The sequence below is a fragment of the Primulina eburnea genome, chromosome 17 (assembly GCF_022965805.1).
Source record: "Primulina eburnea isolate SZY01 chromosome 17, ASM2296580v1, whole genome shotgun sequence".
Classification (NCBI taxonomy): domain Eukaryota; kingdom Viridiplantae; phylum Streptophyta; class Magnoliopsida; order Lamiales; family Gesneriaceae; genus Primulina; species Primulina eburnea.
Genome location: NC_133117.1, coordinates 7253289 through 7280887, shown reverse-complemented (window position 1 = coordinate 7280887; position 27599 = coordinate 7253289). Strand labels below are relative to the sequence as shown.

At 40.2% G+C, this 27599-nt stretch overlaps 1 protein-coding gene and 1 long non-coding RNA gene across 4 annotated transcripts; one reads left to right on the top strand and one right to left on the bottom strand.

Annotated features, from left to right (window-relative positions):
- Positions 1-802: 802 nt before the first annotated feature.
- Positions 803-9009, bottom strand: LOC140818806 (SART-1 family protein DOT2-like). 3 transcript variants are annotated; one of them, XM_073178857.1, is made up of 13 exons: positions 8875-9009; positions 7125-8012; positions 6461-6602; positions 6094-6148; positions 5723-5836; positions 5511-5607; positions 5363-5429; positions 5232-5291; positions 4526-5141; positions 3558-3916; positions 2226-2446; positions 1308-1392; positions 803-1092 (listed from the first exon to the last, which is right to left on the bottom strand). In XM_073178857.1, the coding sequence occupies exons 2-13, from the start codon at positions 7991-7993 to the stop codon at positions 1018-1020; spliced, it is 2760 nt and encodes a 919-aa protein (XP_073034958.1). In that variant the 5' UTR covers positions 7994-8012; positions 8875-9009; the 3' UTR covers positions 803-1017. The 3 variants fall into 3 exon arrangements, with proteins under 3 accessions (XP_073034958.1, XP_073034960.1, XP_073034959.1); XM_073178859.1 differs by having other exon boundaries at positions 5723-5833; XM_073178858.1 differs by having other exon boundaries at positions 7125-8049; positions 8875-8965.
- Positions 9010-26089: 17080 nt separating this feature from the next.
- On the top strand, positions 26090-27455 carry LOC140818817 (uncharacterized). Its single transcript, XR_012115067.1, has 3 exons — positions 26090-26193; positions 26447-26597; positions 26933-27455. It is a non-coding gene; the product is annotated as an uncharacterized lncRNA (long non-coding RNA).
- The last annotated feature ends 144 nt before the right edge of the window (positions 27456-27599 follow it).

The window sequence follows — 27599 nt, the reverse complement described above, 5'->3', positions numbered from 1 at the left end:
GTACCATTCTCCCTTGTAAACAATTTTCCCTCCTCTCCACCAGCTGCTAGTCTCAAAATTTGATGGGATTATTTTATATTTTGATTGGATGTAATAATTCAAGGGCTCGACTCTTGGGCTTCTGGGAATCTTGAGGAATTTGGAAAACTAATCTCAGCATCTGGTTTGAGTTCTATACAGAACTACGAATGTGGTATGATTGACTTGTATATTATCGTTTTCCAGTCCAGCAAAGCTGTAGAATGGTTCACTTTTCATTGAAATTCTTATAGGTAGCGAACCACTTATTCAGTTATACGAGATTCTGGTGAAGGCCCCGGGAGTGTATGGAGCTCGATTTAGTGGAGCAGGATTTCGAGGCTGCTGCGTTGCATTTGTAGACGCTAACCATGCTTTAGAAGCGGCGTCATTTGTCGAGAAAAAGTATACCACCCTTCAGCCGAAGCTAGCAAGCCAGATTAATGAAGGCAAGGTAGTCTTGATATGTGATGCTAGTGATTGTGCTCGTGTAATTTGAACAACCATTTGGCTGCTTGCATTTGTTCATTTGAATGTGTATACAAAAATATTATATGTAAAAAATAAATACTTTATAAAATGCCATAAATATGCTTGATGACAATTCATACAAAGAAGGCCCTGTACATGTTATCCAGTGTAGGAATGTAGTTTTAAATAATAAATTTTAATAAAAAAATATCATTATTAGTGTAAAATTATGAAAAATTGTATTACCGTTAAAAAACCAAATAGTTTTACTGTTCGAATACAAATTTTTCATTATTTAAAAAGAAACAAACACTACGAGCCAGCTCAAGTAGCCCTCTACATTTGGATAGATTGATTACAAAATAAAATGGAACGTATAGAAATAAAGTACATATATCGATCAAATCTACGGTCACAAAATCTATAAATGCCATATGGAGAGAGAATAGGTGACTCCAAAGTTGATGTCTAGCACGCGAAATAGTACAATTCAAAGGCGGGGACATGATGCTGGCTACCTCGTGTCGCTCAAGTTTTAGGCTTCTTTTGGGCAGCTGCATCTCCTGGCTCGGACTTGCGTTTGATATTTAAAAAGTGCTCGACCTGGAATGAAAATAGTTATACGATACTACGGAAACAGAGACAAGGTCACAAGGGATGTACAATGTAATTTTTTTTTTTAGTGTGTGAGGAAGCAAATCGAAAGAGAGAGAAGGCCGGAGGAGTCCTCCAACATATGTGTCCACACGAACACCCCCGCAAAGAAAAAGGAAACTAAAGACTGAAAAAAAAAACAAATAATCTTTAGCAACACTGACCTTCCTATTACCAAGCATGGGGGTTAAGCCTCCAGCAAGGTCTTTCTCAACTGTTGCAAAGCCACTTCCAGTATCAATTGTTTGACTGAAAAGGAGATGATTGAAATAGTAAGAAAAACAGTAATAGCATGGCTCTAAACAGAGGAAAGAACAACATAACAGCAAAAGCAGCGGCTTAAACAACATTTTTTGCATATAAAATGAGCAGAACTATACACAAGCAAAAATCAGCACACATTTTGCAGATCCCACGACCAATAAATTTAGAATTTTTCCATGAAATAGCACCAGATTTTATAAAATGCCCCACAAATGCCAGAATACACAAATGCGATTTTTCCTCATTGGGTGCTTGTAAGAAGGCAATTCCACCAAAAGAATTGAGAACACTATATTGCACATGCAACTATTATTTGTGTTATGTTTCCAGAACTGGAAACAGGGACTTGGTTGGTATTCTGATTCTTGAACAGTGTTCTAAAATTGGCCGGCACGGAAAAAGTGCTAGTCGGCTATCCTAGGCATCCTTGCCGCCTAGGAGGCGTTTGGCGGCCCTAGGCGCGGACTAATAGGCATATGCATCATAGGTGCCGCGACCGATTAGGGCTTTTAGGTTTTTTTTGTCTTTTAAATTAAAAGCCCAATTTTAAAAAATGAAAAGTAATTATGGAACAAAAGTTGAGTACATTTGTGATATTCCATTAATTGTGTAATTTTGGACTTATTTTAAATTTGATGTTTTTTTGTTGGAGTTAAAGCATGCGATTTATTATGTTGATATTGTGAATTCTGCCTAGCCCGACTAGCGCATAGAGATTTAGAATCTTGTGCTTGAATAACTCATGACATCACAAAGTTCAGGCAAAAAATAATCTTACACAGGATTTTATTGTGAATGAAGAAAAAGGTGAATCATACCCCGGTTTGACGTTCCCACTCAATACAAGATACGGTGTTTGTAGTTTAGCTTGAGCATCCCTCATTCTCTCCACTGAAAGAGATGGAGTGTCTGCATTTTTCATTTGTTTTACTTTTAATTCCTCCTGGTATTGCCGCATACGCTTTTCTTGTTTCATTTTTCCAGGACCCTTCCCATGGAACTTATGTGAAAGAAGCCGAAAAGATTCTTTTGGTGTCAACTGCAGCAGATGATAAGGCATCCATTAGAGCTTGAAGTTGACATTCTCATGCTCTTTAATTTAATACCACTTAAGTGCTCCAATACTATGGATAAACTTCGGGGTAAGAAATCATAAACATTTACATAATTCATAAATGAAATAGCAATGGGTATTCATTTGAGGAGATTCCACAATAAGAACTCATTAAGTAAAAATTTTGACAAGAAAATGAACAGTGGAAAACCATAGCCACATCACCAACAACATTTCATGACATTATTCTTTCAAAGCAAACCAATAATATCCAAATCAACCGATGCTGTTATATCAAAAACTCTAAATTAAAATATTAGAAACAACAAATACAACAAGATTAAAATTCCTTCATGGAGTGTTCAGCAAATACAACAAGATTAAAATTCCTTCATGGAGTGTTCAGCAAAACCTTGTTTTGTTATACATCAAGTATGAACTCAAATCTTGATCTTATCCATCTGATCAAAGTTTTGCTAGCTGCTAGGTGGTTCTATCGTAATCATCTTCTCTTAATATGTTCCAAAAGAGCTAATGAATGGTTGCAATTCAGTAACTCGACAAAACAAAATTTTTAACATTAGTTTTAAGTCAATAGCAAAAACAGATGACAGATTGAAGCATTTTTAACAATTTTACTACTCTTGAATGGTTCAACTTATATCCTAGTTGCCAATCTTGATTCTTGAATATCGGTTCTGTGAAGACATGTTCAACAGAGTTCAAATTTAGTTTTTGATATCTTACTCCTACAGTTCTAATACGTATGTCAGGACCCATCTATCAAACACCTAATAAACTAACAAATATTAGCAGAATAAATGGTTACAAAGACAATAAAGCATAATTTCTTCCTCAAACTTGGGAGTGGCGACTCAAATGATCAATCATGTGCAATAACCAAACCATCTGTATAATGAGCTAAATAATAGAAATCTACTGACAAATAGTTTTCTGCATCAACTAAACGAATCCTTGTAGGTAAATGATAAGAGATTATATACAAAAACTCCAAAAAATAACCAGCAGGCAGCAACAGATAATAAATATTGAATGTACTGAAAGTTAAAAGACTTGTCTATAAAAGATCACTCACAATTCGTCCATACTCATCGGTCCTCTCAATGAGTATTTCCTTAGCTCCATCATTATCATAGATGCCAACGAGTTTGCTTTTCTTCTTGTCCATGTTTCGACCACCCCATTCAATAGTTTCTTTGAGTGTTCCTCGATCTTTTAAAAGTTTGAGAGCCCCAGCTAGACCCTTCCCAACAGCAGATTCGTGAATTGTTTCATCTGGAACAACCTCTTCTTCCTCCTTAGCAGGCCTTTCATCTTTTGCAGTTTCTTTTACCTCTGCCCAGCCAAGATCTTCATCTTTCATTTCCTGATCAGAGGTATCTGGAGCTGCATCTTCCTCCATGAAAACATCTTCCTGGTCAGACTTTTGAGCATCTGAAGAGTAAACAGTATCAGAAATACACTTAACAATAAACCATGCTTGAGAAATCAGTCAAACTAAAAAGAAGAATAAACTCTAGAATCCATGGCTGATTGTTTGAAAGGAGAAGAAAAATTAATATTACAACCATAAAAAAGATACCACTTAACAACATGGAACTCGATTTACCAAAAAGAGAGTTGCGGCAAACGCAAGCATAAACAAATTCCATAGACAAACAAAGGGAAAAAATACACAAGAATAAACTGAGATTACACATAACATTTAATCTTATGATGACAGTGTTGATAACCACAAATAATTTCAAAGCAGTATACTGGCCCCAAACCAACAAGCACTGTCTCAAGTATACAAGAAAAGAGAATTTAGAAAAGAAAAAAAAAGTTGCCAGGAGAAGAGCTCATAGTCTGTTCTTTTAGCTGAAACATTTTGAAACCAACAAGGTCTAGTGGAACAATGCACATATCCTACCATTTAATCACTGCTCACCCCAGTATGATCCCCTCTCTTCTCACTTCCCAGAAATATTGAACTGCATTTCTAGTGTAGGGAAAGAAAAACAAACAACGGAAGAAGAGGGGTGATGAATCACAATTGAATACCTTCATCAATCTGCAGACCCCAGACAAATTCTTCCACTTCTGTGAAGACAACCTTATTCTCTTGTTGGTCTCCAGACCCATAATTTGAATTGTCTGCTGGGGAATCATTAGTGGAAGTAGCAAGAAAGTTTACAATGTGTGGAGCAGATTTTTCTTTTTCATCTTGTTTTTTCAAGGCTGTTTTTCTTGCCCTCTCCAACGATTTTCGAAGCTCATCATCATCATCACCGTACACAAAAGTATCATCTTCTTCTGTTTGTATGGAATTGATTTGCTCTCGTCGAAGCGCTTTAGAAGCCTCATCTGCTTTAGCATATGCTGATTGGTAAGCATTACTTCTCTTTTCTGTCTCCATCCTCTCTTGTTCCTCCCTAAGATTTTGTCTTCTCCCATCACTTCTTGAACCAAGATCTCCAGCACCTAACCCAGAGGATATCGCCTCTGCTTCAAGGGCATTTATGTCCAGCTTATCCTTCTTCCTCAGGGACTTCTTTTTCTTTGGCTTTTTAAACTTCATCATTTCTTCCTCAGTGTAATAATCTGTCGATATTTTCCCAATTGAATTGAGATTTTCGCTTAGATTGCTAGTAGGAACCCCCTGAATTCTTTTTCGGAGCTGTCATTAAATTATAGCCTCAGCCAACATATATTTGGTTTAAATGTAGAAATTTTAATCTAATAGTGCAACATCAACATAACAACTTACCTCTTCCAATTTTCGTTCGGCTTCACCAGTGAAACGTCCACTTGAATCAAGAGTTACCCCCTGTCACCAGATAAAGAAAGTAAAACTGTGCACAATTACAACTGTAAGTAAGAAAAAAGAATTAAATTAACCTCTTCTGTGACAGGATCATCATATTGCGAAAGCATTTTCTTCGGGGCACCAGGTTCGTCGTTAAACCTAATTTAATGACGAGAAAGAGAAAGTTAGGCATCTAGACCTCATATAAAGTAATTAAGATTAACATTTGATTAATCCTACTTGTCATCATAAACACCCGTTTTCTTCTTCGCGGCCCTATAAGCTTCATCCCTTCGTTTCTGTTCACCAATCTCCACATTTTCAAGCATATCAACCTCTGGTATATACAACGTAACGTCACCTTAAGATATCTGAGCCGAAAAATACCCAAATGGTAAAAAAGGAAAAATTAAGCACAAGGATAGACAAGAAAGGAGGAACCAATGATTCACCTTGATTGACGTCACTATCTGCAAGTATGTTCTGATCTTTGAGTGTCAAGACAACTGCCCCACCTTCAAGAACTTTATCGAGACCATGAAGAATTTTGACCCCACCTAAATCTTCTGCCAAAAAAATGAAGACAAATGTCCTAGCAAAGCTCATAATTAAACAGCCACGGAATTAATCACGGAGTTCAGTATCCAAATTTTACAATTTAAGAATCAAAATACACATCTCTTTTTCCAAGTGACAATTTCAAATCACTCATGAAATTTCAGATTAAACAATGAACTTCTCACATTTGTCTCCAGGCACAAAAATGAATGTGTTATAACTCAAATTCAACAAGAAAAGAGTATGCATAAATTATAAGACATACCAGAGGTGTGCTGTGTTATTTTCTCATCATCGCTTCCTTCATCATTCATATTGTCCTGTTACAAACGAAGAAATATATGATCAAAGCTTTCCATTCAAAGGAATGTACTTTAATCTCTAAAACACACCGAATTTTTCTTCCCAAATACCCGTTCTCATAATACTATTATTGTCATGAGAAAACAGAACATAATAAAATAAAACTCTAGCATAGCATTAGATGCGAAAATATTATTACAACATAATTACACTTTATATAATAATTTAATGTACGTAAATTATATTTCATAGTAAAATCTAATATGTGTGCATGCCATTTGTTATTACTCAATTATAAAATACGAAACTCTATAAAAGTTTCAGACTACCTGCTCTTCAAATACTTTAGAACGCTGCAATGCTCTTTCCTTTTCAGAAGTCGTTTTTTGTTCGATTTTTCGGCTCCTCTTCACCCATGATAAAACCTCAGAAGCACCTTCTGATGGCTTCTTCAATCTTTCTTCCCGCATTCTATCAAACAAACAACCATGTTAGGTTTATTGATTGTTGACTGATGCCTCAAATTTAAAAGAAAACAAGAAGTTATAATGAATTCATGGTGAACCCTGCAAAATCCATGTGATCCTTGCACATTAACAACTAAGAATGGAAGCTAATTATGCCTCTTCTAAAGGTGAAACTAATCACATCTAACAGTCCAATTAGATATCACTCAATAACCTGACATCTTTAATTTCTCCCGTAAATGTCTTCCTATAGTGCATTCTTTAATCATAAATTCAATGCAACCATAAAGCACCACTTAACTTCATAAAGATTATTATGTATCTGATCATCATGGATAAAATCAGGCATTTTTTGTAATATTGAAATTTGAATTAACAGACAAAAGTATTCCTAAAATATGTAATTCTTGTTTTGTAATAAAAAAAAAGCACACAAGGGAAGTGCAAATGACATTTGCATATTAAATAGGCGGGGAAAAGGAACATAGTAATGAATCTTAGCAATAAGCAGTAAAATGTGACTTACTTTAAAATGCGTTCTTCCAAGTTTGAAGATTCAAGAGGTACTGCAGCAACAAGCTCAGCATCAGAATTTTGTTGGCGCTGGAGAATTTTGGGATCATTATCATCATCAGGGATATTACCCTCCTTAGTAGATTGATGATCTTGAACATGATTAACAACATCCTCCTCCACACCTTGGCTCCTTTCACGACCCCCATCCTTCTGTCTACGATCACTCCTACCTCTGTCTCTCGCCCTATCCTTCTCTTGAGCTGTCTGCTTTTCTTTCTCTCTAATTTTCTCCTTCCCTTTGTCTCTCTCATCTGCCTCTTTAAACCTTTCTCTGCCATTATCCTTTTCCCTCTCCCTGTCTTTTTGCTTTTCCCGCTCTTTATCTTTTGCTCTATCCCTTTCCTTTTCCCTGTCTTTATCCTTGTCTCTAATCTTCTCACGGCCTCTGTCTGTATCACGTCCTCTATCACCATCCTTCTCCAAATCTTTATCCCTCCTCCGCTCTTGCTCCTTTTCCTTTCCTCGATCCCTTCGTTCTTTATCTCTCTCTCTTTCCTTGCGCTTTTCACGATCAACGTCTTTATCCATGACTCTATCCCGAACCTCATCTTTTACTCGCTCGTCTCTGTCCTTCCTTCTACTCTTACTGGATGCTGAATCTTTATTCTCTTTCTCTCTTTCCTTCGAGCTCTCAACCATCCTTAGTCTTTCTTTATCCCTACTTTTGTAATCTTTCTCCTCCCTGTGACCATTGTTCTTATTATTATCTTTGCTTCGTTGTTTACCCAAATCTGCTTTTTCGTCAGACTCATTTCCTTCTGAATCATCGTAGTCTCCGGTCCACCTCTCCTTTGTAGGAGTGTCATCTTCAACCAGCATCTCAGCACTACTGTCACACCTAGATTAAGCCAAATATACATATGTTGTCAACAAACCTAAAGAGATCAAGGTGTGGTGGATATAATAAGCAGAAGTACGCATTAACGAATTATATTAATCAATTGGCATCCACAAAATGCAACGTCGTAGATACACATTAAATGTGTTTACAATACTTTACATTGAGAAGCATTCAGGAGATGAGCACACAGCCAATTAGATAAGATTAAATGCAGTACTTTAGAATTTGAAATTCAGTAAAACTATTCATTGATCTCCACCCAAAGAACACAAAAAAATTGAACAGTCACAAAACTGTTTGCAAAAGAGTATCAGATACAATATTTCACACACCTGATCAACTATTAATCAAGTTCAACGAGTTTACATTTAAGTTCCACTGTTAACCTAAAGCTGGAAACTAGAAACCACGAAAATCAGATCCTAGATACTGTATTCTCATTGGCAGATAAAATTGCACACCTTATGTGTTCGTAATCACATCACATAAAATACAAAAACATGAATTACAGATATCACACAACCGGGTCCACTGACCTCACAAAACACCGTTTCATAAAAAATTCTGACGTAAATTAAATTAAACTAAAATCTAAAAAAGTCCCATTCCCGATCCATTCTCCTCCAAATTTCGTTTCAGACAGAAATTAAAAAATTGGTAGCTGCAATTCATGTAAATACAAACAGATATGAACACATACACAGAAAAACAAAGATAACCAATCTGCCGGTTAGCAAAGCCAATAAATTAGGTTTCCGATCGCAGAAATTTGTCCACAAAAATAAAAATAAAGATATTCTCATTAACCGCAAAGGTAAATCAGTTAAATGGTTGGATTGAAGCTATATTTCGCACGCACCTTCCAATCAAATAGAATTCTGGACCGCTGCAATCCAACAGGGAGAAGTAGGGAAGCAGAAAGAAATAAGTGGAGTCCCCAATTTGTCAGTTACTTATGGTAGTAGCTAGGGCTGATTATCAAAAACATAAAAAAAATATGTTTCTTTCAAATTTTTCATAAAATTAATTAATAAAATCATTTCACAATAATTTTTTTACGTAACCAAAAATATTATAAGAGTGTGTCTTTGTATTTAATTTAAATTTTTTGAAATTTTAAATAGAGTAGGTCTCTTGTGAGACGACCTCACGAATCTTTATCTGTGACACGGGTCAACACTACCTATAATATAAAACATTTGTCACAATATCTACCTTCTTTTACTATCTCTATTATTTAATAAAGCCCCTACCTCCATTCTGTAGAATAATTATTTTTGTTACAAACATAAAATATCATTAATTTTAAGTTTGAATCCGACATAAAAGAATTATTGAAAAAATATAGAGATAAACAAAAATAAAGAAATATTTTGGTCCAAAATATATTACCAACATAATATAGAGATAAACAAGAATAATGAAATATTTAGGTGGTGAGTGTCCGCTCACCTACCATCTATTTCTTTTTAGAACACTGATGTTGAATATACGTTGCTTACTCGATACCAAGTTATTTGCATTGATTGACTTGCTAAATCTAATTTCCCATTTTTCATGTTGCATTATTTGTGCAGATATAGATTGAAATGTCTTGGGAGTGTTGGCTAATGTTGCTGAGTTTCACTTTCTAATGGAAATGTAAAGATTTGCATACATTTTTTAGTGCATTGTTTGGGATTTTTTTGACCACTTTTTGAGAATTATTGTTATTTTCTCTTGGTCTTATGTTAAAGTAGCAATTAGAGTTGATGAAAAGTATGCATTTGATAATTTTCAGGTTGTGCATATTTATTTTCTACCTAAATTTGTATTCTAGACATGACAATAGCATAATTAAATGGAATTTGTTAAGCATGAGATCCATGTAGAGTTGACAGTGGCGTTAGTATGGTCTAATGAAGATTTCAAATCAATAGTCAAGATAAAATTTGAATATGAATTATTCTGTTCTATCCAATTTCTCCCCTTGATTAGAATATATATGTACAATCTTCATAGAACTAGAATATTCGTACCTATATAAAATACTTTTAGGACAAATATATACATGGGTGTGTTTGGTTGAGTGTATTAAATAAGGATAGATTAATAGTCCAATATTTATCGTTAAAATTTTAAGTTGTTTTAATAATCATTTTGACCCGGTTTAAGATCCAATTTTATGGATAACTATTTGATTAATAAATTGGATCTTAAACCGGGTCAAAATGATTATTAAAACAACTTAAAATTTTAACGATAAATATTGGACTATTAATCTATCCTTATTTAATCCACTCAACCAAACACACCCTATTTAATAATATTCATATATTATGGTACACATATTTATGTGTATCTCATTTACTAGTATAAATAAAATATAAGATAAAAAAATTCATTTTGATCTTAAAATTTGATATTATTTCATTCCAAATTTGTGTTTGATTTAGACATGCTTATTGGTTCATTGATTCTGGTTCCGACTGGTTCCAGATCCACTGGTGCCGAAACCGGTTGGAAATGAAACCAGTGGTGCCAAAACCGGTTGGAATCGGTTCAGAATTAGTTCTCAAGCGGTTTCGGTTCCAAGGTAGAATTACCTTGATACTAATCCAATTTACCACCCGAATTGGTAGTAGACGGGCAAGTTTCGAGCTGGTTTGAATGCGTTTCGATTCAATGATTTCCAGAATGAGACACACCAGAAAAATTATTTTTAGATAGTAGAAAAAACATTATTTTTATTAAGTACTTTGAGTTGAGAAAATACATCATACAAAATGGTATATAAATGAAATATTGATGTCTACATTAAATATTTAAAATACATTACAATTTACTAAAATATATTTGGAAACCTTTCGATCTTTCTCAGAATTTGAGCTTGATTCATCTAACGCTCGGGTGGTCCTATTTTTTTCTGTCGCAAACCAATCTTATAGACAACTTAGCATGCTAAGCATATCTGACTTTAAATTTGTTCTTTGTTCGCCATGAATTCTATCGCATGTTGAAAATGCTGATTCGGAAGCAATGCGGATATTGAACTGTTAAGATTATAAGAACAAATCATATAGCCTTTTTAGAACTTTATTTTGTCGTACTCGTGTTTATCTGATATATTTTTTTTTTCGAGATTTATGCTTAAATCATCATTTTTTTATTGTTTGTAAATTTGACCAAAATGTGTAAAAAGTATAATTTTGGAGATAAAGTCAAATAATTTAATGCCAAGTAGGAAGGATTCCCGATAATGAAGGAAATAATTGATGAAGAGTTTTTCTTATAATCGAAAAATATGTATATGATAGGATCGAGAAAGTTTATGATCTTAGGCTAGAAAAATGATTTTTATAATATTTGAAGTTGTATGCCAAGAAGGATTTTTTGAAAATGACAAAAACAGAAGAGTTCTTGTAACAAGGGGTGGTCACGCCTTATGTCTGCTTCAGAACTGCCTTGTAACTATTGGAACAAGGCGTGGTCACACCTTGTGTCTGCTTCACTTCTTCCTTATAACTGCATGAAGGTTCTCGAATTTAATGATAAAAATACCATATTTTAAATATCTTAATTGCGGTTTTTGATTTGTTGAATATTTTGGAGAGAACAAAACTTTTAAGATTAAGATACGTGAAGATTTGATTGAGTTTTTAATAAAAACTCAATCTTCCTTATTGATAGATGATGCAATCCTGGTGAAATGGACGAGCCGGGTCGGGAGCTCCACAGAATCTGCTATCAATAATTTATTTCAGGAAGATGAGCAAAGTAGATGGCTTCGGCTGTCACCTGCACACAATGAAATGAACTCGTGAATGGGCGCCGGAGGGGTGTCCGGCGTGGCCACTCCGTTGCTTAAGTCAGCAGGATACTCAAGCAAGAAACCAATGTAGCCAAGTGATGGCTGTGTGATTGGTGTAAAATGAATCCCCTCTATATGTAAAGAGAGAACCTGGTATTTATAGTAGGAGAAGTAATAATGATCTCGATTTGCGTGTACACCTACCACTCATAGCATTTGATGTTGACTTCCTGTCAAGCTGTCCTATTTTCCCATCGTATCACATCAATAGGATTATGTCGGGTGCGCTTCTCGAGGCAAGATCTTATCTTCTGAACCACTTGAATGCAACACTGTAATCGAGGTGCCCGGGTAGAATGCCTTATACAAGAGATTTATACAAGAGCCCGAGCCTATGACTGCCCGGAGAGTAGAGCATGGGCTTCCACCTGCCCGGCTCCAGAAGAATCCACCTGCAGACTTACTCGAATTTGGGAATCCATTTGATATTCCGGGTCATCCATGACCCGGGCTCTTACGGGGGTATCATCACACATCCCTTAAATAGTCGGGCTAGAGTCATACTCGCTGTCCCGATCAGTCATGCTTGGATTCCCAAAGAGATAATCAATCTTGTTCTATAAAAGCATCGGGGGCTTCATGTCTCCTAGAAATGAGAAGAAATGCCGGAGTATTGTTGCGCGTTTTCTTAACTGCTCGCAAGCGCACGATGTCAAGTTATAGTAAAATGTACTTTTGGGTACAAGTGTCGATCCCACGAGGAGTGTGTATAAAAATGTATATCAATTCTTGTAATTAAAATAGCCAAGACTTTATCTAGAAAAATCAATAATCAGATTTGTTTGTTTAAACAAATTAATTGAAAGCAATGAATAAATTAAATCACCGGATTGAGAGATAATAATGAGAGAAAATATCTAGAGAAATGATTTCACAAAGTTTCCACGACAATCATTCACAGTTTAATTTATATTCCTGAATTCCAATCGATTAATGGCCAAGAACACTTAGATTGTTTTATTCCCCCTTTCCCAAGTGACGAATAAAGTGTATCTATCAACTTCGATTCAATTATTCCTAATTAGAATCTACGTTTCATAGATAAGCGCATACAATGTTCTTACTAAGCCTCGCTAAAGTTATACGCCTTCCGAACGCTATAAACATTCAACGATGTGTCTCTAATGATCTATAACCCTAGTCCCTCTCCCGAGTTATAAGATTAATCAAACAACAAACAATTTATGGCCAGTAAATTGCAGTGCAGTAAACGCAGAGAACACAATTAAACGAAAGCAGAATTCAATCAATAAATAACGGTGTCAAATCATCGTTTCAACAGAGTTACGTCATTCTCCAGAATGAGAGTTTAGTTCATCACGAAATCCAAGAGAAAACAAGACATGTTTGTGATTCTGGACATTTCTACGCAATAAAATAAAGAAACAAAGGAAAAGATAACAAATCGAAGTGTCGTCTCTGTCCCCAGATCCGTCGTTCTTCGTATTTGCGATGGTTCTTCGCACTCTGAATCTCTATCTCCTGTAGGCGCTCCGTTTCTTCGTCTTTTTCTCCTGTGACGGCTGATGATCGTGTGTTTTCTCTCTGCGGCGGCCGATTTCCTTCTGACCTAGACGATTCGCGCATTTATACCTTTTCTGGACGCGGCGTGCGCGCGGTGGCGCGAAATGTGGCGCGGAGGCGCGCAAGCATCTGCCATCTGCTGTGTGTTGGCTTGCGCGCGGTTGCGCATGAAGTCGCGCGATGGCGTGCTCCTCTCGGGTGTATGCGCGCGGTGGCGCATGAACTCGCGCGGACGCGCGCAAGCTTCTGTGTGCGCGCGCAGGTGCGCGTAAGCTCGCGCGGTGGCGCGCTAGCTTCTGTCCGAAAGGGTGTCATTGTGCGCGCGGCTGCGCGGAAGTTGGCGCGATCGCGCGCGCATCTCTGTTTCATGCACAAGTATGGGTGTGCGCGCGGGTGCGCGTGAAGTGGCGCTGGGGCGCGCAAGCTCCTGTCCAGTGACGTGCTCGTGGTCGTGCGCTTCTTAGTCCCCTTGGCTTCGTGTTCGCTATTTTCTCCATTTCTGAAATGACAACATAAACAAACCAAAAAACGCATAATTCTGTTCGAAACAAGCATAATTCAAAATGGATTTAAATGTAAATTAAGTGCAAATCTTGCACTTATCAAACCCCCCAAACTTGAATTTTTGCTAGTCCCGAGCAAAATATAAGAAAAGCTAATAAAGAAGGAATAAAAATACGCAAACTACTAAAGTCATGGATGTGCAAAAAAAAATGATAATGACCTCCGATTCATCTAATTTCATGTAATTCACGATTTCCCAAGAGTCACGTGTGTGTGTGTTATGTCAATGTTTGTTTACCCCATCGAATGCTCAAATAAAGTTGTAATGCCCCTTTGCCTTTCAGAATCAAGGAATCCTCAGTTCAGTTCAACTTTCACATCATCAACATAAACATTTGCATTCACAGATCACATAGGACTTTTTCGGTGATTATTTGGCTTGAAAGATGATCAACACAAGTATGCCAAAGATGAAATCACAAAATGAGATGCTTGCAAGCAAGTGATTAAGGTCTATACTTGTTGACAATGAGTTTCAGGTATCCATAGGCTTAACTTGAACAACTTTTCTCCACTAGTATATTGGATAAATGTGACAAGGTTAATAGGTCTTGTAGGCTTGTAAAGTTAGGCCACGGCTCACGGCTACAATAAAAGGTATGGAATTCAAAATTTGAGAGAAATAATCAACTCTTCATCAATTTCACTCTTTTTCATTTTCTTTTTCATTCACCATCCACTTATTGTTTTCTTTTCATTCATATCTTTCATCTCCCTTATATTTTTCTTTGATTGAACTTTTTCTCTTTCTTTTTGTCTATTTTCAACTCCCTCTTTGCTCACTTCAATTTTTTTTTTTTCTTTTCAAGGAGCTTTTGAATCACTACACCACCAATGAATTTCTTTCTCTCAAAATCAGGTAGGAAAATAAGTGTATCGGCTTCATTAGGTAGTTGTTGTGGGATGTAGAATAGATACAAGTGGGGGTTGATTGTATGTCATTGACACACACCACTTGATTTTTTAGTAAGCTCAAAATAGGACACTAGGGATATTTTATGTTCATTTGGTAGGCTCGAAGGCTCAACGGTTTCAAAGATCGCCTAAATCATTCCTATGTCACATATTATCCGTATTTCGTCCTCGAAAAGTGTTCAAACAAGTTCTAGACTTCCGTCAATCCATTAGTCAACTCATACACACCAATCACATGCAATCTTCAATAAAAATAATATATGAAATAGGTGCACGAAGAAAATTTAAGCATCTCAATTAACTTGAAGCTCAAAGGGCTACAATTGACAATAAGCACAGAACACAGGCCCAAGGATATTGCGAACAATTGCCTAGCTCATTCCTATGATTGCAACAGTGTCAATCAATGTCATGCAAGAATTACCAATAATCAGATCTCCCTCATCCGTTTAGCATCACAGGCATGCAACTTGTCTCTAAACAACGATAATATCAACAAACACGACAGTGCAAAATAATTGTGACTTCTAAGTTATCATGAACACATATAAATTTCAGGATCGCAATTCAGTTTTCATCATCGGTCCCACATTTTACTTATCCATGACTCTACCTAACAAATATAGAATGCAAAAAGTAAATAGAAACTAAATTAACTACTTAGCAAAATAAAAAAAATCATAAAAATTCCAACAAGCAATTTGTTACCCCCCAAACTTAAAGTATGCATTGTCCTCGATGTATAGAAATGAAAAACATGACAACACATACCTCGCACCCGAGTGTCAGAACTCAGGGCTCGAATCATCATCCCCAGATCCTTCATCATCATCATCCATCGGCTGTGGGTACTGTGGTGGCCAGGCTGGTTGTGGTGGGTAAGGAACATCCTCGGGTCCAGGTGGGAACCGCTGGGCAAGTGCCGATGTGAAATCCATCATGTAAGACATGAAAGTACTAGTAGTCTGTCGGTGTTCGGCCTACTGTCGGCGCTCGACCCGCATATCCTGTTCCAGTCGGAACATGCGATCTCCCAAACTTGATCGAGGGATTGATGGTGGTGGTGGTGGCTGGCGTGCTCTGGCCCTCTGATTATAAGCTGCCCTAGCCCGTTGCCATTCTATTTCGTCTCCAAAGCGCGAACGCTCTACTTCAAATACTGTGATTGGGCTCTTGGCTTTCAGGACCTGTTCATCGGCGCCCCATTGCACGCTGGCATGAAGACAAAGGGCAGTGATAGTATGTGCGCAGGGAAGGCTGACGGTCATGAGTCCCGTGCCAGCACGCATAATATAGCTGTGAATAAGCTTCCCAAGATCGACGGTTCTCCCAGTCATGATGGCGTAAATCAACGCCACTTTGTCTTTTGTAATTTCAGTCTGATGGGAGGAGGGCATGATCCGTGATAGAATAAAAGATGCCCAACAACGTGGTTTACGGCGTAAATCAGATTTTTTTAAAGTGACTGGGGAGCCCTGATTCAATCGCCACTCTGCACCCTCGATGCCTAAGGTGCTGATAATCTCATCGTAGTTCATAGCCCCCGTGATCAACTCAGTGTACCCGTCATTTTCAAACTCCGGCAGATTGTAGATTGCGTTAATAGTGGCCGAATCAAAATAGACGAGTTGCCCTCGCACCAAAACTCCGTATTCTTCATGTTTGATTCTCAAATTCGCATAGAATTCACGGACTACGGATATCACAGCGTCTGGTGGAGACTGAGCTATATCCATCCACCCTCGTCGCCCGACCTCTCTAATGAATGCACAGTCGGGGTATGTCATATCTAGCCCTCTTTCTGGAATAATCGACCTAGACAAGGTGCTCTCATATACCCGAAAGGCTTCCTTCGTTCCAAAATTTGTGAGCATCGTAGGAACGAGAGGAGGAAGCCCCATCCTTTGATTTTTTACGAGGTGCCATAATTATCACTTGGTATCAACAATAATAATCAACAAATCGAGAGCACAATTCCACCAACACAGCTAGAATTCTGAAATTTATCCCCAAACAATAATATTGTGGAAGGAGCGGTACCCTTACTTGAAGAAAACGACTAGAGAGAACACCGGCGTGGCGGAGGCGGCGGCTGAGGAGTGGCGGCGGCAGAAGGGCGGCGCGTTGGGAGGACGGCGGCGGCGCTAGTGGTGGTTGCTTGTGGTGGTTGGGTGTGTTGAAGGAGGAGTGTTTGTGGTGTTGAGGTGTGAGGGAGGTGGAGAGGTAAGTAGATGGTGGTGTTGGAATGAAAATTTGTGAGTGGGGGAGGAGTTTGATTTGAGAAGGAGAGTGGATTTGTGAGGGGGAGGCGGCTGAGTGGTGAGGGAGAGAAGAATTTAGGTTATAAAATCGCGAGGAGGGGTATTTAAAGAAGTGGGGCTGAACGCGGCGCGCGGGCGCGCGAGATGTCGCGCTGTCCTCGGGTCTGTCAGCAATAATTCAGGGCGCGCGGTCGCGCGAGATATCGCGCTACCGCGCGCGAGCTTCTGTAAATCGGTAATAAAGTAGCACGCGCGAGCGCGCGAGAAGTCGCGCTATCGTGCGTGACCTACTGTCTTCGTGCAAAGTTGCTGTGCGCGCGATCGCGCGAGACATGGCGCTGGGGCGCGCGAGCTTCTGTAATTCCAAGTGGTCCTTAGCGCGCTGCCGCGCGAGATGTCGCGCTTGGGCGCGCATGCGTCTGTAAATCCATTGTTTTTTTTTTTTTTTTTTTAACACCTGCAAAATAAAGCGATTCAAATTAAAAACTTGAATGTAGAAAATTACAAATATTAACTATGAAATTTAAATGAAATAATGAAGCAGAGCGAATGCGAAAGTAAATAAATGCGGGTTGCCTCCCACACAGCGCTTGGTTTAACGTCATCAGCCCGACGATACCCTGTCTGATCAGATCAACTTGTAGCTGTCGATATTTCTTGCTTCAGTCCCATAGTAGGGTTTAACTCGCTGTCCATTTACTTTGAAAGTTCGTCCGTCATGGCACTTTAGCTCGACGGTTCCATAGGGGGACACCGTTTCCAAGACAAATGGCCCTGACCATCTTGACTTTAACTTACCAGGGAACAACTTCAGACGAGAGTTGTACAGCAGTACCTGTTGTCCTGGTTTAAGCTCCCTTCGAACTATGATCTTGTCATGCCACTTCTTGGTCTGTTCTTTGTAGATCTTTGCATTCTCATAGGCGTCATTTCGAAATTCGTCCATCTCGCTCAATTGCAGCTTTCTAACCTCGCCAGATGCTTTCAGATCAAAATTCAACTTCTTCACGGCCCAAAATGCCCTATGCTCCAACTCCAATGGTAGGTGGCATGCTTTTCCAAATACAAGCCGGTAGGGAGACATCCCAATAGGCGTCTTGAATGCAGTTCTGTAAGCCCAAAGCGCATCATCCAACTTCAATGCCCAATCCCTCCGGTTTGTGTTGACAGTCTTTTCCAGTATCTGCTTAATTTCCCGGTTGGATACTTCAGCTTGTCCATTTGACTGCGGATGATATGCTAGTGCCACCTTATGCTTCACATTGTATTTGGCCAATAGTGAGTTGAAAATTCTATTGCAAAAATGTGTACCTTCATCACTTATGATGGCCCTCGGTGTTCCAAACTTGGTGAAAATGTTTTTTTGTACGAATTTCGCTACAACATGAGAGTCATTAGTACTGGTGGCGATTGCTTCCACCCATTTCGACACATAATCAACAGCTAACAGAATGTAAGAATAGCCAGAGGAAGGGGGAAAAGGTCCCATGAAATCTATGCCCCAAACGTCAAAAAGTTCCACTTCCAAAACATTTGTCAGTGGTAATTCGTGACGCCTAGAGATGTTTCCTAACCTTTGGCATCTATCACATGATTTCACTAAGGTATAACTATCCTTAAACAAACTAGGCCAGTAAAAACCAGATTGTAATACCTTAGCTGCTGTTCGTGATGCTCCGAAATGTCCACCATATGGTGAAGAATGGTATTTCTCCAGAATTTGTTGCGCTTCGAGACCCTCTACGCATCTCCTGATCATTTGGTCAGCACACCTCTTGTACACAAATGGGTCATCCCAATAGTAAAACTTGATATCATGGACAAACTTCTTTTTCTGATGGTAGCTCATATCTGGGAGAAGGGTTCCACAAGACAAATAATTAGCAATATCAGCAAACCAAGGAAGTACAGAGTTTACCTCAAAGAGCTGCTCATCTGGAAAAGTTTCTTGTATAGCTCCCTCTTCTTCCTTCTCCTCTCGCTCAAGTCTTGACAGGTGGTCAGCCACTTGATTTTCACATCCTTTTCTATCCCTTACCTCAAAATCAAACTCTTGGAGCAACAAGATCCACCTTATCAAGCGTGGTTTTGCATCCTTCTTGGCAAATAAGTATCGGATAGCTGCATGATCAGTGAAAACTATTACCTTTGTACCTACCAAGTAGGGTCTGAACTTGTCAAAGGCGAATACTACTGCGAGCATCTCCTTTTCGGTGGTTGTGTAGTTTTGCTGTGCAGCATCCATGGTACGACTTGCATAGTAGATTGATCTGAAGAATTTATCACGTTTCTGTCCCAACACCACACCCACTGCATAATCACTGGCATCGCACATCAGCTCAAAGGGTTGCTCCCAATCCGGCACTATCATGATTGGTGCAGTCACCAATGCTTTCTTGATCTTCTCAAATGCCTGCAGACAATCATCATCAAAAATAAAGGTGGATTCTTTTTCAAGCAAATTACACAGAGGTTTAGTAATCTTAGAAAAATATTTGATAAATCTACGATAAAACCCGGCATGCCCTAAGAAGCTCCTTATTCCCTTGATGTTCTTTGGCGGAGGGAGTTTTTCAATTGCAACCACCTTGGCTCTGTCAACCTCTAATCCCTTAGAAGATACTTTATGTCCAAGAACAATGCCCTCTTGGACCATAAAGTGACACTTCTCCCAGTTAAGAACTAGGTTCTTTTCTTGGCATCTCTGCAAAACAAGGGATAGGTTATGTAAACAGTGATCAAAAGAAGAGCCAAATACCGAGAAGTCATCCATGAAGACTTCCATGATGTCCTCCACCATGTCTGCAAAAATGGCCATCATACACCTCTGAAAAGTAGCAGGTGCATTACATAGTCCAAAAGGCATCCTTCTAAAGGCAAACGTGCCATAGGGGCATGTGAATGTTGTCTTCTCCTGATCTTCTGGTGCTATGGCAATTTGATTATAACCTGAATATCCATCTAAGAAACAGTAGTGACAATAACCTGCAAGTCTATCAAGCATCTGATCAATAAAAGGCAATGGAAAATGATCTTTTCGTGTGGCATTGTTCAACTTTCTATAATCAATACATACTCGCCAACCAGTTACAGTACGAGTAGATATTAACTCATCATTTTCATTTTTGACCACTGTCATCCCACCCTTTTTTGGTACAACTTGCACAGGAGATACCCAGCTACTGTCAGAAATAGCATAAATTACACCAGCATTTAACAATTTCAGTACCTCATTCTTCACAACCTCTTTCATTGCTGGGTTCAACCTCCTCTGGTGATCCACATAAGGAGTATACGCCTCCTCCATCAAAATTTTATGCATGCATATAGTGGGGCTAATTCCCCTAATATCAGATATCGACCATCCTAGAGCAGTTTTATACTTTCGCAGCACTCTCAATAATTTATCTTTTTCATCACATGAAAGGGAGGAAGAGATAATTACCGGATACGTCGACTTCTCACCTAAAAATGCATAGCACAGGTGGCTTGGCAACTCCTTCAAATCAGGGGAAGGTGGTTTTACCTCTAGTTTCTCATTCACGTTCAGCTCATCATGCGGTGCATCTTTTCTCTTTTCTTTTGGCAGCGCGTCAAGAGCCACTAATTGCTCTTTCACTTCCCAATTATCTTCATCGACAGTTCCTGCCGCACCTATCAGACAGCTCTCCAAGGGATCTCTCATTCCTGCACAATCAAGAGACATACATGAGTCTATAACATTAATGCTTTTACAAGTGCTTACCTCATTGGATCTCTTCATGGCGTGATAGATGTTAAAAATAACTTCTTCACCACCAACTCTCAAGGTGAGTTCACCCTTATGAACATCGATCAATGCCCTTCCAGTCGCCAAGAATGGTCTCCCAAAGATCAATGGAGCATCATGATCCTCTTCCATATCTAAAATCACAAAGTCAGCAGGAAAAATAAATTTATCTACTTTTACCAGTACATCCTCGACGACCCCACGTGGATATGTGAGACTTCTGTCTGCAAGCTGTAGGGTGATAGTAGTTGGTTTAACTTCTCCAAGCTCCAATTTCCTGAAAATAGAAAAGGGCATCAAATTAATACTTGCTCCTAAATCACATAAAGCTTTACTACAATGAGAACCACCAATAAAACAAAGAATAGTAAAACTCCCTGGATCTTTCAATTTTTGTGGTAATTTCTTTTGCAAGATGGCACTACACTCCTCCGTAAGCTTCACTGTCTCAAACTCTTGCAACTTCCTCTTTTTAGACATCACATCTTTAATAAACTTGGCATAGTTCGGCATTTGCTCCAAAGCATCAGCAAATGGTATATTGATGTGTATCTTCTTGAAAATTTCCAAGAACTTTGCAAACTGATCATCCAAGCTCTTCTTCTTGAATCTCTGAGGGTAGGGTAGAGTCGGCTTATACACTGGAGGTGGTTCAACTTTGATTTCAGCCGTGGATTTCTCCATTTCACCTTCTTCAACTGTCTTCCCACTGTCCACTCTCTCTTTGGGATTCTGTACCTCTAATTCCTTCCCACTCCTCAAAGTGACTGCCTTGCACTGTTCTTTTGGGTTAACTTCCGTGTTACTAGGAAATTGACCCCTGTTCTGATCTCTCAAGGCGTTGGCCAACTGTCCGATTTGTGTCTCCAGAGATTTCATTGTGGCCCCCATATTTCCCATATGAGTCTCCATGTTGTCCAGACGAGACTCGGTTCTCGCCATCCTTTTTCCAGACTCAGTAACAAATGTTCCTACCAAATCTTCCAATGAAGGCTTTCCCTCCCCCTTTGATGTATTGAACCCCGGTGGAGGATTCAACACATTTTTATTGTTTGCATAAGAAAAGTTTTCGTGATTTCTTAATCCAGGATGATAAGTGTTAGGGGGAGGGTTACCTCTATATCCTCCATATCCACCCTGATTTCTGTTGTTGATATACTGTGTCTCTTCAGGGGTGGATAGTTCCTCAGTAACCATCGATGGACCCTCGATGTCAGATGTACTCACTTTGTTCATCGCGGCTATTTGAGTGGTCAATGCAGACACCTGCGCAGTGAGTGACGTAATAGGATCCACCGCATAAACTCCAGCTGTCCTTTTTACTCCTGCCCTTTCAGACGGCCACTGGTAGCTATTTATTGTCATCTGTTCAAGTAAGTCATATGCTTGCTCGGGAGACTTAGCAAAAATCGTGCCACCAGCTGCAGCATCCACTGTTCCTCTTGTTTGCCCATTTAGACCGTTGTAGAATAATTCAATCTGCACCCAGTCTTCGAAACCATGGTTTGGGCACTTTCTCAACAACTCCTTGTATCTTTCCCATGCCTCATACAATTGTTCAAAATCAGTCTGCCTGAACGTGCTAATCTCAATCTTCAACTGCGCAGACTTTGCAGGGGGAAAGTACTTTGCTAGAAATTTCGTCGCCAGCTCCTGCCATGTTGTGATACTTCCCAAGGGAAGCGATTGGAGCCATCCCCTAGCTTGATCCCTGAGAGAAAACGGAAACAAACGCAGTCTAATAATATCATCAGGAACATTATTAATCTTTACCGTATCAGTTATCTCCAAGAATGTCCTCAAGTGAACGTGAGGATCAGAAGTGGCAGTCCCAGCAAACTGGTTTTGCTGAACCATATTAATTAGGGCGGGCTTCAATTCAAAATTATTTGCGTTGATCGTCCCTCTTGCAATACCAGAGTAGTGATTGTTGATCACTGGTCGGAAGTGATCTCTGATAGGAATAGCCTCTGGCGGGATGTGTCTGTCATTTTCTCTGTTCTCAGCCATTGCTTGGATCTCTTCTCTTCTTGCTTTTCTTAATCTTCTTGCAGTTCTTTCGATCTCCGGATCAAAAATAAGCAAGTCAGGGCTTTGCGATCTTAGCATACACTGTCAAGCAGAAAAAATGAAAAACTAACTCAATATGAAATAAAAATAAAAGCTCTAAATTAAAATCTAGACTAATTGGTAACAATACTGATATAAATTCAAATTTGACACTCCCCGGCAACGGCGCCAAAAACTTGTTGCGCGTTTTCTTAACTGCTCGCAAGCGCACGATGTCAAGTTATAGTAAAATGTACTTTTGGGTACAAGTGTCGATCCCACGAGGAGTGTGTATAAAAATGTATATCAATTCTTGTAATTAAAATAGCCAAGACTTTATCTAGAAAAATCAATAATCAGATTTGTTTGTTTAAACGAATTAATTGAAAGCAATGAATAAATTAAATCACCGGATTGAGAGATAATAATGAGAGAAAATATCTAGAGAAATGATTTCACAAAGTTTCCACGACAATCTTTCACAGTTTAATTTATATTCCTGAATTCCAATCGATTAATGGCCAAGAACACTTAGATTGTTTTATTCCACCTTTCCCAAGTGACGAATAAAGTGTATCTATCAACTTCGATTCAATTATTCCTAATTAGAATCTACGTTTCATAGATAAGCGCATACAATGTTCTTACTAAGCCTCGCTAAAGTTATACGCCTTCCGAACGCTATAAACATTCAACGATGTGTCTCTAATGATCTATAACCCTAGTCCCTCTCCCGAGTTATAAGATTAATCAAACAACAAACAATTTATGGCCAGTAAATTGCAGTGCAGTAAACGCAGAGAACACAATTAAACGAAAGCAGAATTCAATCAATAAATAACGGTGTCAAATCATCGTTTCAACAGAGTTACGTCATTCTCCAGAATGAGAGTTTAGTTCATCACGAAATCCAAGAGAAAACAAGACATGTTTGTGATTCTGGACATTTCTACGCAATAAAATAAAGAAACAAAGGAAAAGATAACAAATCGAAGTGTCGTCTCTGTCCGTCGTTCTTCGATTTGCGATTGTTCTTCGCACTCTGAATCTCTATCTCCTGTAGGCGCTCCGTTTCTTCGTCTTTTTCTCCTGTGACGGCTGATGATCGTGTGTTTTCTCTCTGCGGCGGCCGATTTCCTTCTGACCTAGACGATTCGCGCATTTATACCTTTTCTGGACGCGGCGTGCGCGCGGTGGCGCGAAATGTGGCGCGGAGGCGCGCAAGCATCTGCCATCTGCTGTGTGTGGCTTGCGCGCGGTTGCGCATGAAGTCGCGCGATGGCGTGATCCTCTCGGGTGTATGCGCGCGGTGGCGCATGAACTCGAGCGGACGCGCGCAAGCTTCTGTGTGCGCGCGCAGGTGCGCGTAAGCTCGCGTGGTGGCGCGCTAGCTTCTGTCCGAAAGGGTGTCATTGTGCGCGCGGCTGCGCGGAAGTGGGCGCGATCGCGCGCGCATCTCTGTTTCATGCACAAGTATGGGTGTGCGTGTAGTGACCCGTTCCAGAATCACCTACTAATCAAGAACTAAGCATGCAATTCACTTAATAAAAACAATCAGAGATAATAGCGGAAAAGGTCAACAAATGATAGTTATACAACCCCATCGAAATTCCATAACAACTCAGATGAAAAGAAAGTATACGGTACAACCATATCGAATCAAAGAGTACTGAATAAAAACTCCACCGGCTACTCAACGTCCTCCTCCTCCTCCTCCTGAGCCATCCAACCTGAGGCCCTGCCCGTGGAATGGGGTGTCCAAGATAAACAAACCGAGGGACGTGAGCGATAAAAACGCCCAGTACAAAGCATGAGTATACAAGCCTATATGAAATGCACATGCTATGATATGATACCAGGGTAGTCAAGAAAACAGGAGTAACAAAGGATCTCAAAATGCTCAGTCTAGAGGCGCCAAGTGGATAGTGCCGCGCGGTACTCCTCTGGGTCACTGCATCCACTACAAGAACAGACGTGGACCTAAAATGTCCCGGATCACCGAAGCCCTCCGACCCGTCGGCCACTGTGTACTCTCGGTGTCATGCGTCCACAAGACAAGACAGGGCTGAGCGGCCCCACAAGATATAGCTTATCTCGAAAGAGATACAGCTCAACAGTAAAGGCTATCTCGAAGGAGATACGGCTTCAACATGAAATGCAACATGCATCATAAACGTGACGTAATAGCATGCATCATATGACATATCAATGCACCACATAATCATGCAACACATATAAGGATGTATACTCGACCAGGATATCTCGGATAGTACTTTCGTACCTCTATCACAGCAAGGCCTAGCCTTACGCAACACCGCCAATCAGTCTAGAACAAGCCTACGCATCAAAAGCATACCCAATGAACAATACTACCATGCTCGACTAGCAAAACCAGTAATACCAAGGTTTAGGGTTACCTTCGTCCGTCGACAGCCCTTTGATGTCGATTGCCTCGTAACTCAGGCGTCGCTACGCTACCAATCCTGGCAGCTCTTGGCTATCGCTCGACCGACAACTAACCCTAGAAACCTTCCAAACCTCTCAAATATGAGACACAACTCAAGAATTTGCAATGCAAAATGAGGAAATCCGAGCACTATTTATAGGCTATGTTCGGATCCACCGACCTACTTCGGAAAACGTCCGAACTCCTACGTGTCCATCGGCTCTTGACACCTCATGATCGGATCCACCGAACCTACACTTCGGATTATCCGAACTTGCATGTAAACTGACGTGTCGATCAACTCTTGACACCTCATGATCGGATCCACCGAACCCACTTCGGATCGTCCGAACCCTCGGTGCTACCGAACCATCTTCGGTCCGTCCGATCATGACCACGGTCAAAATTACACATTAAACCTTCTTAATCACCATTAATCCGTTAATTACCCATTTGGAATTCGGGCTACTAAAGTGCGCGCGGGGTGGCGCGTGAAGTGGCGCTGGGACGCGCAAGCTCCTGTCCAGTGACGTGCTTGTGGTCGTGCGCTTCTTAGTCCCCTTGGCTTCGTGTTCGCTATTTTCTCCATTTCTGAAATGACAACATAAACAAACCAAAAAACGCATAATTCTGTTCGAAACAAGCATAATTCAAAATGGATTTAAATGTAAATTAAGTGCAAATCTTGCACTTATCAAGTATCGTGCCTCATAGACTTGAGATAAGATGTCGAGGCCTTTTGTCTCTCGGACTTACTGGATAACTAGGGTACGGAGCCCTAGGCTTCATGAATGGTCGAGGTGCGGAGCCCCGAGCCAGGGTGTAGTGCCCTGGGCTTATCAATAACCAAGGTGCGGAGCCTTGGGCTGGGGAGCAGGTCCCGGGACTTGGAATGGTCGAGGTGCGGAGCCCCGAGCCAGGGTGTAGTGCCCTGGGCTTATCAATAACCAAGGTGCGGAGCCTTGGGCTGGGGAGCAGGTCCCGGGACTTGGAATGGTCGAGGTGCGGAGCCCCGAGCCAGGGTGTAGTGCCCTGGGCTTATCAATAACCAAGGTGCGGAGCCTTGGGCCGGGGAGCAGGTCCCGGGACTTGGAATGGTCGAGGTGCGGAGCCCCGAGCCAGGGTGTAGTGCCCTGGGCTTATCAATAACCAAGGTGCGGAGCCTTGGGCCGGGGAGCAGGTCCCGGGACTTGGAATGGTCGAGGTGCGGAGCCCCGAGCCAGGGTGTAGTGCCCTGGGCTTATCAATAACCAAGGTGCGGAGCCTTGGCCTTCATAAATGGTCGAGGTACGGAGCCCCGAGCCAGGTTACGGATCCCTGGACTTAATAGATAACCAGGGTGCGGAGCTTTGGCCTTCATAAATGGTCGAGGTACGGAGCCCCGAGCCAGGTTACGGATCCCTGGACTTAATAGATAACCAGAGTGCGGAGCTTTGGCCTTCATAAATGGTCGAGGTACGGAGCCCCGAGCCAGGTTACGGATCCCTGGACTTAATAGATAACCAGAGTGCGGAGCTTTGGCCTTCATAAATGGTCGAGGTACGGAGCCCCGAGCCAGGTTACGGATCCCTGGACTTAATAGATAACCAGAGTGCGGAGCCCTGGCCTTCGTACCTCCGAGACTTAAGAGAATGTGCCGGGGCCTCGTATCTCCCGGACTTAAGAGAATGTGCCGGGGCCTCGTATCTCCCGGACTTAAGATAATCTGCCGGGGCCTCGTATCTCCCGGACCTAAGATATTCTGCTTCTCACAGCTGTATGCTACTGAGTGCATTGCAAATGCTCTTCCACGCCAATCCAGAATAGCTGCTGAGCTTTGACCCCATATAAAATCCACATATAATATCTGAGTGCCGAGCTGGTCAGACTTGTAGGTTTTCCAAACAGAGTGGGATTTACTGCTAGATTGTATGCTCGAGCTGTAGAAATATCCAAGCCAACATACCAAGGAGTAGGAATCCAATGTAATCACATGGCCCGATATAAGAAATCCATCACCAAACATTCCAGCTCTCATACCGATAAAATCCCAAGCATAAAGAAAGGCTAGTTATGATATATCTTAAACACTTTCAGTTAAAAATTATGACTGAGCATAATTGATAAATACGCATAACACTCAATTTTACTAATTAGATAAAAGGGATGCAACTTATCTTCGTGAAATTGCACCAAAATCAGCAGTAACGAACTGGGAACGAAGGAG

What these genes read in the sequence shown, in the direction of transcription:
- LOC140818806 (XM_073178857.1), bottom strand. Translation starts at nt 7,993, where the DNA reads ATGCTGGTTGAAGATGACACTCCTACAAAGGAGAGGTGGACCGGAGAC. An exon ending in CTAAAGTATTTGAAGAGCAG is followed by an intron (nt 6,149 to 6,460) that starts GTAGTCTGAAAC and finishes CGTTTGTAACAG; the next exon opens with GACAATATGAATGATGAAGG. An exon ending in ATGATCCTGTCACAGAAGAG is followed by an intron (nt 5,292 to 5,362) that starts GTTAATTTAATT and finishes ATCTGGTGACAG; the next exon opens with GGGGTAACTCTTGATTCAAG.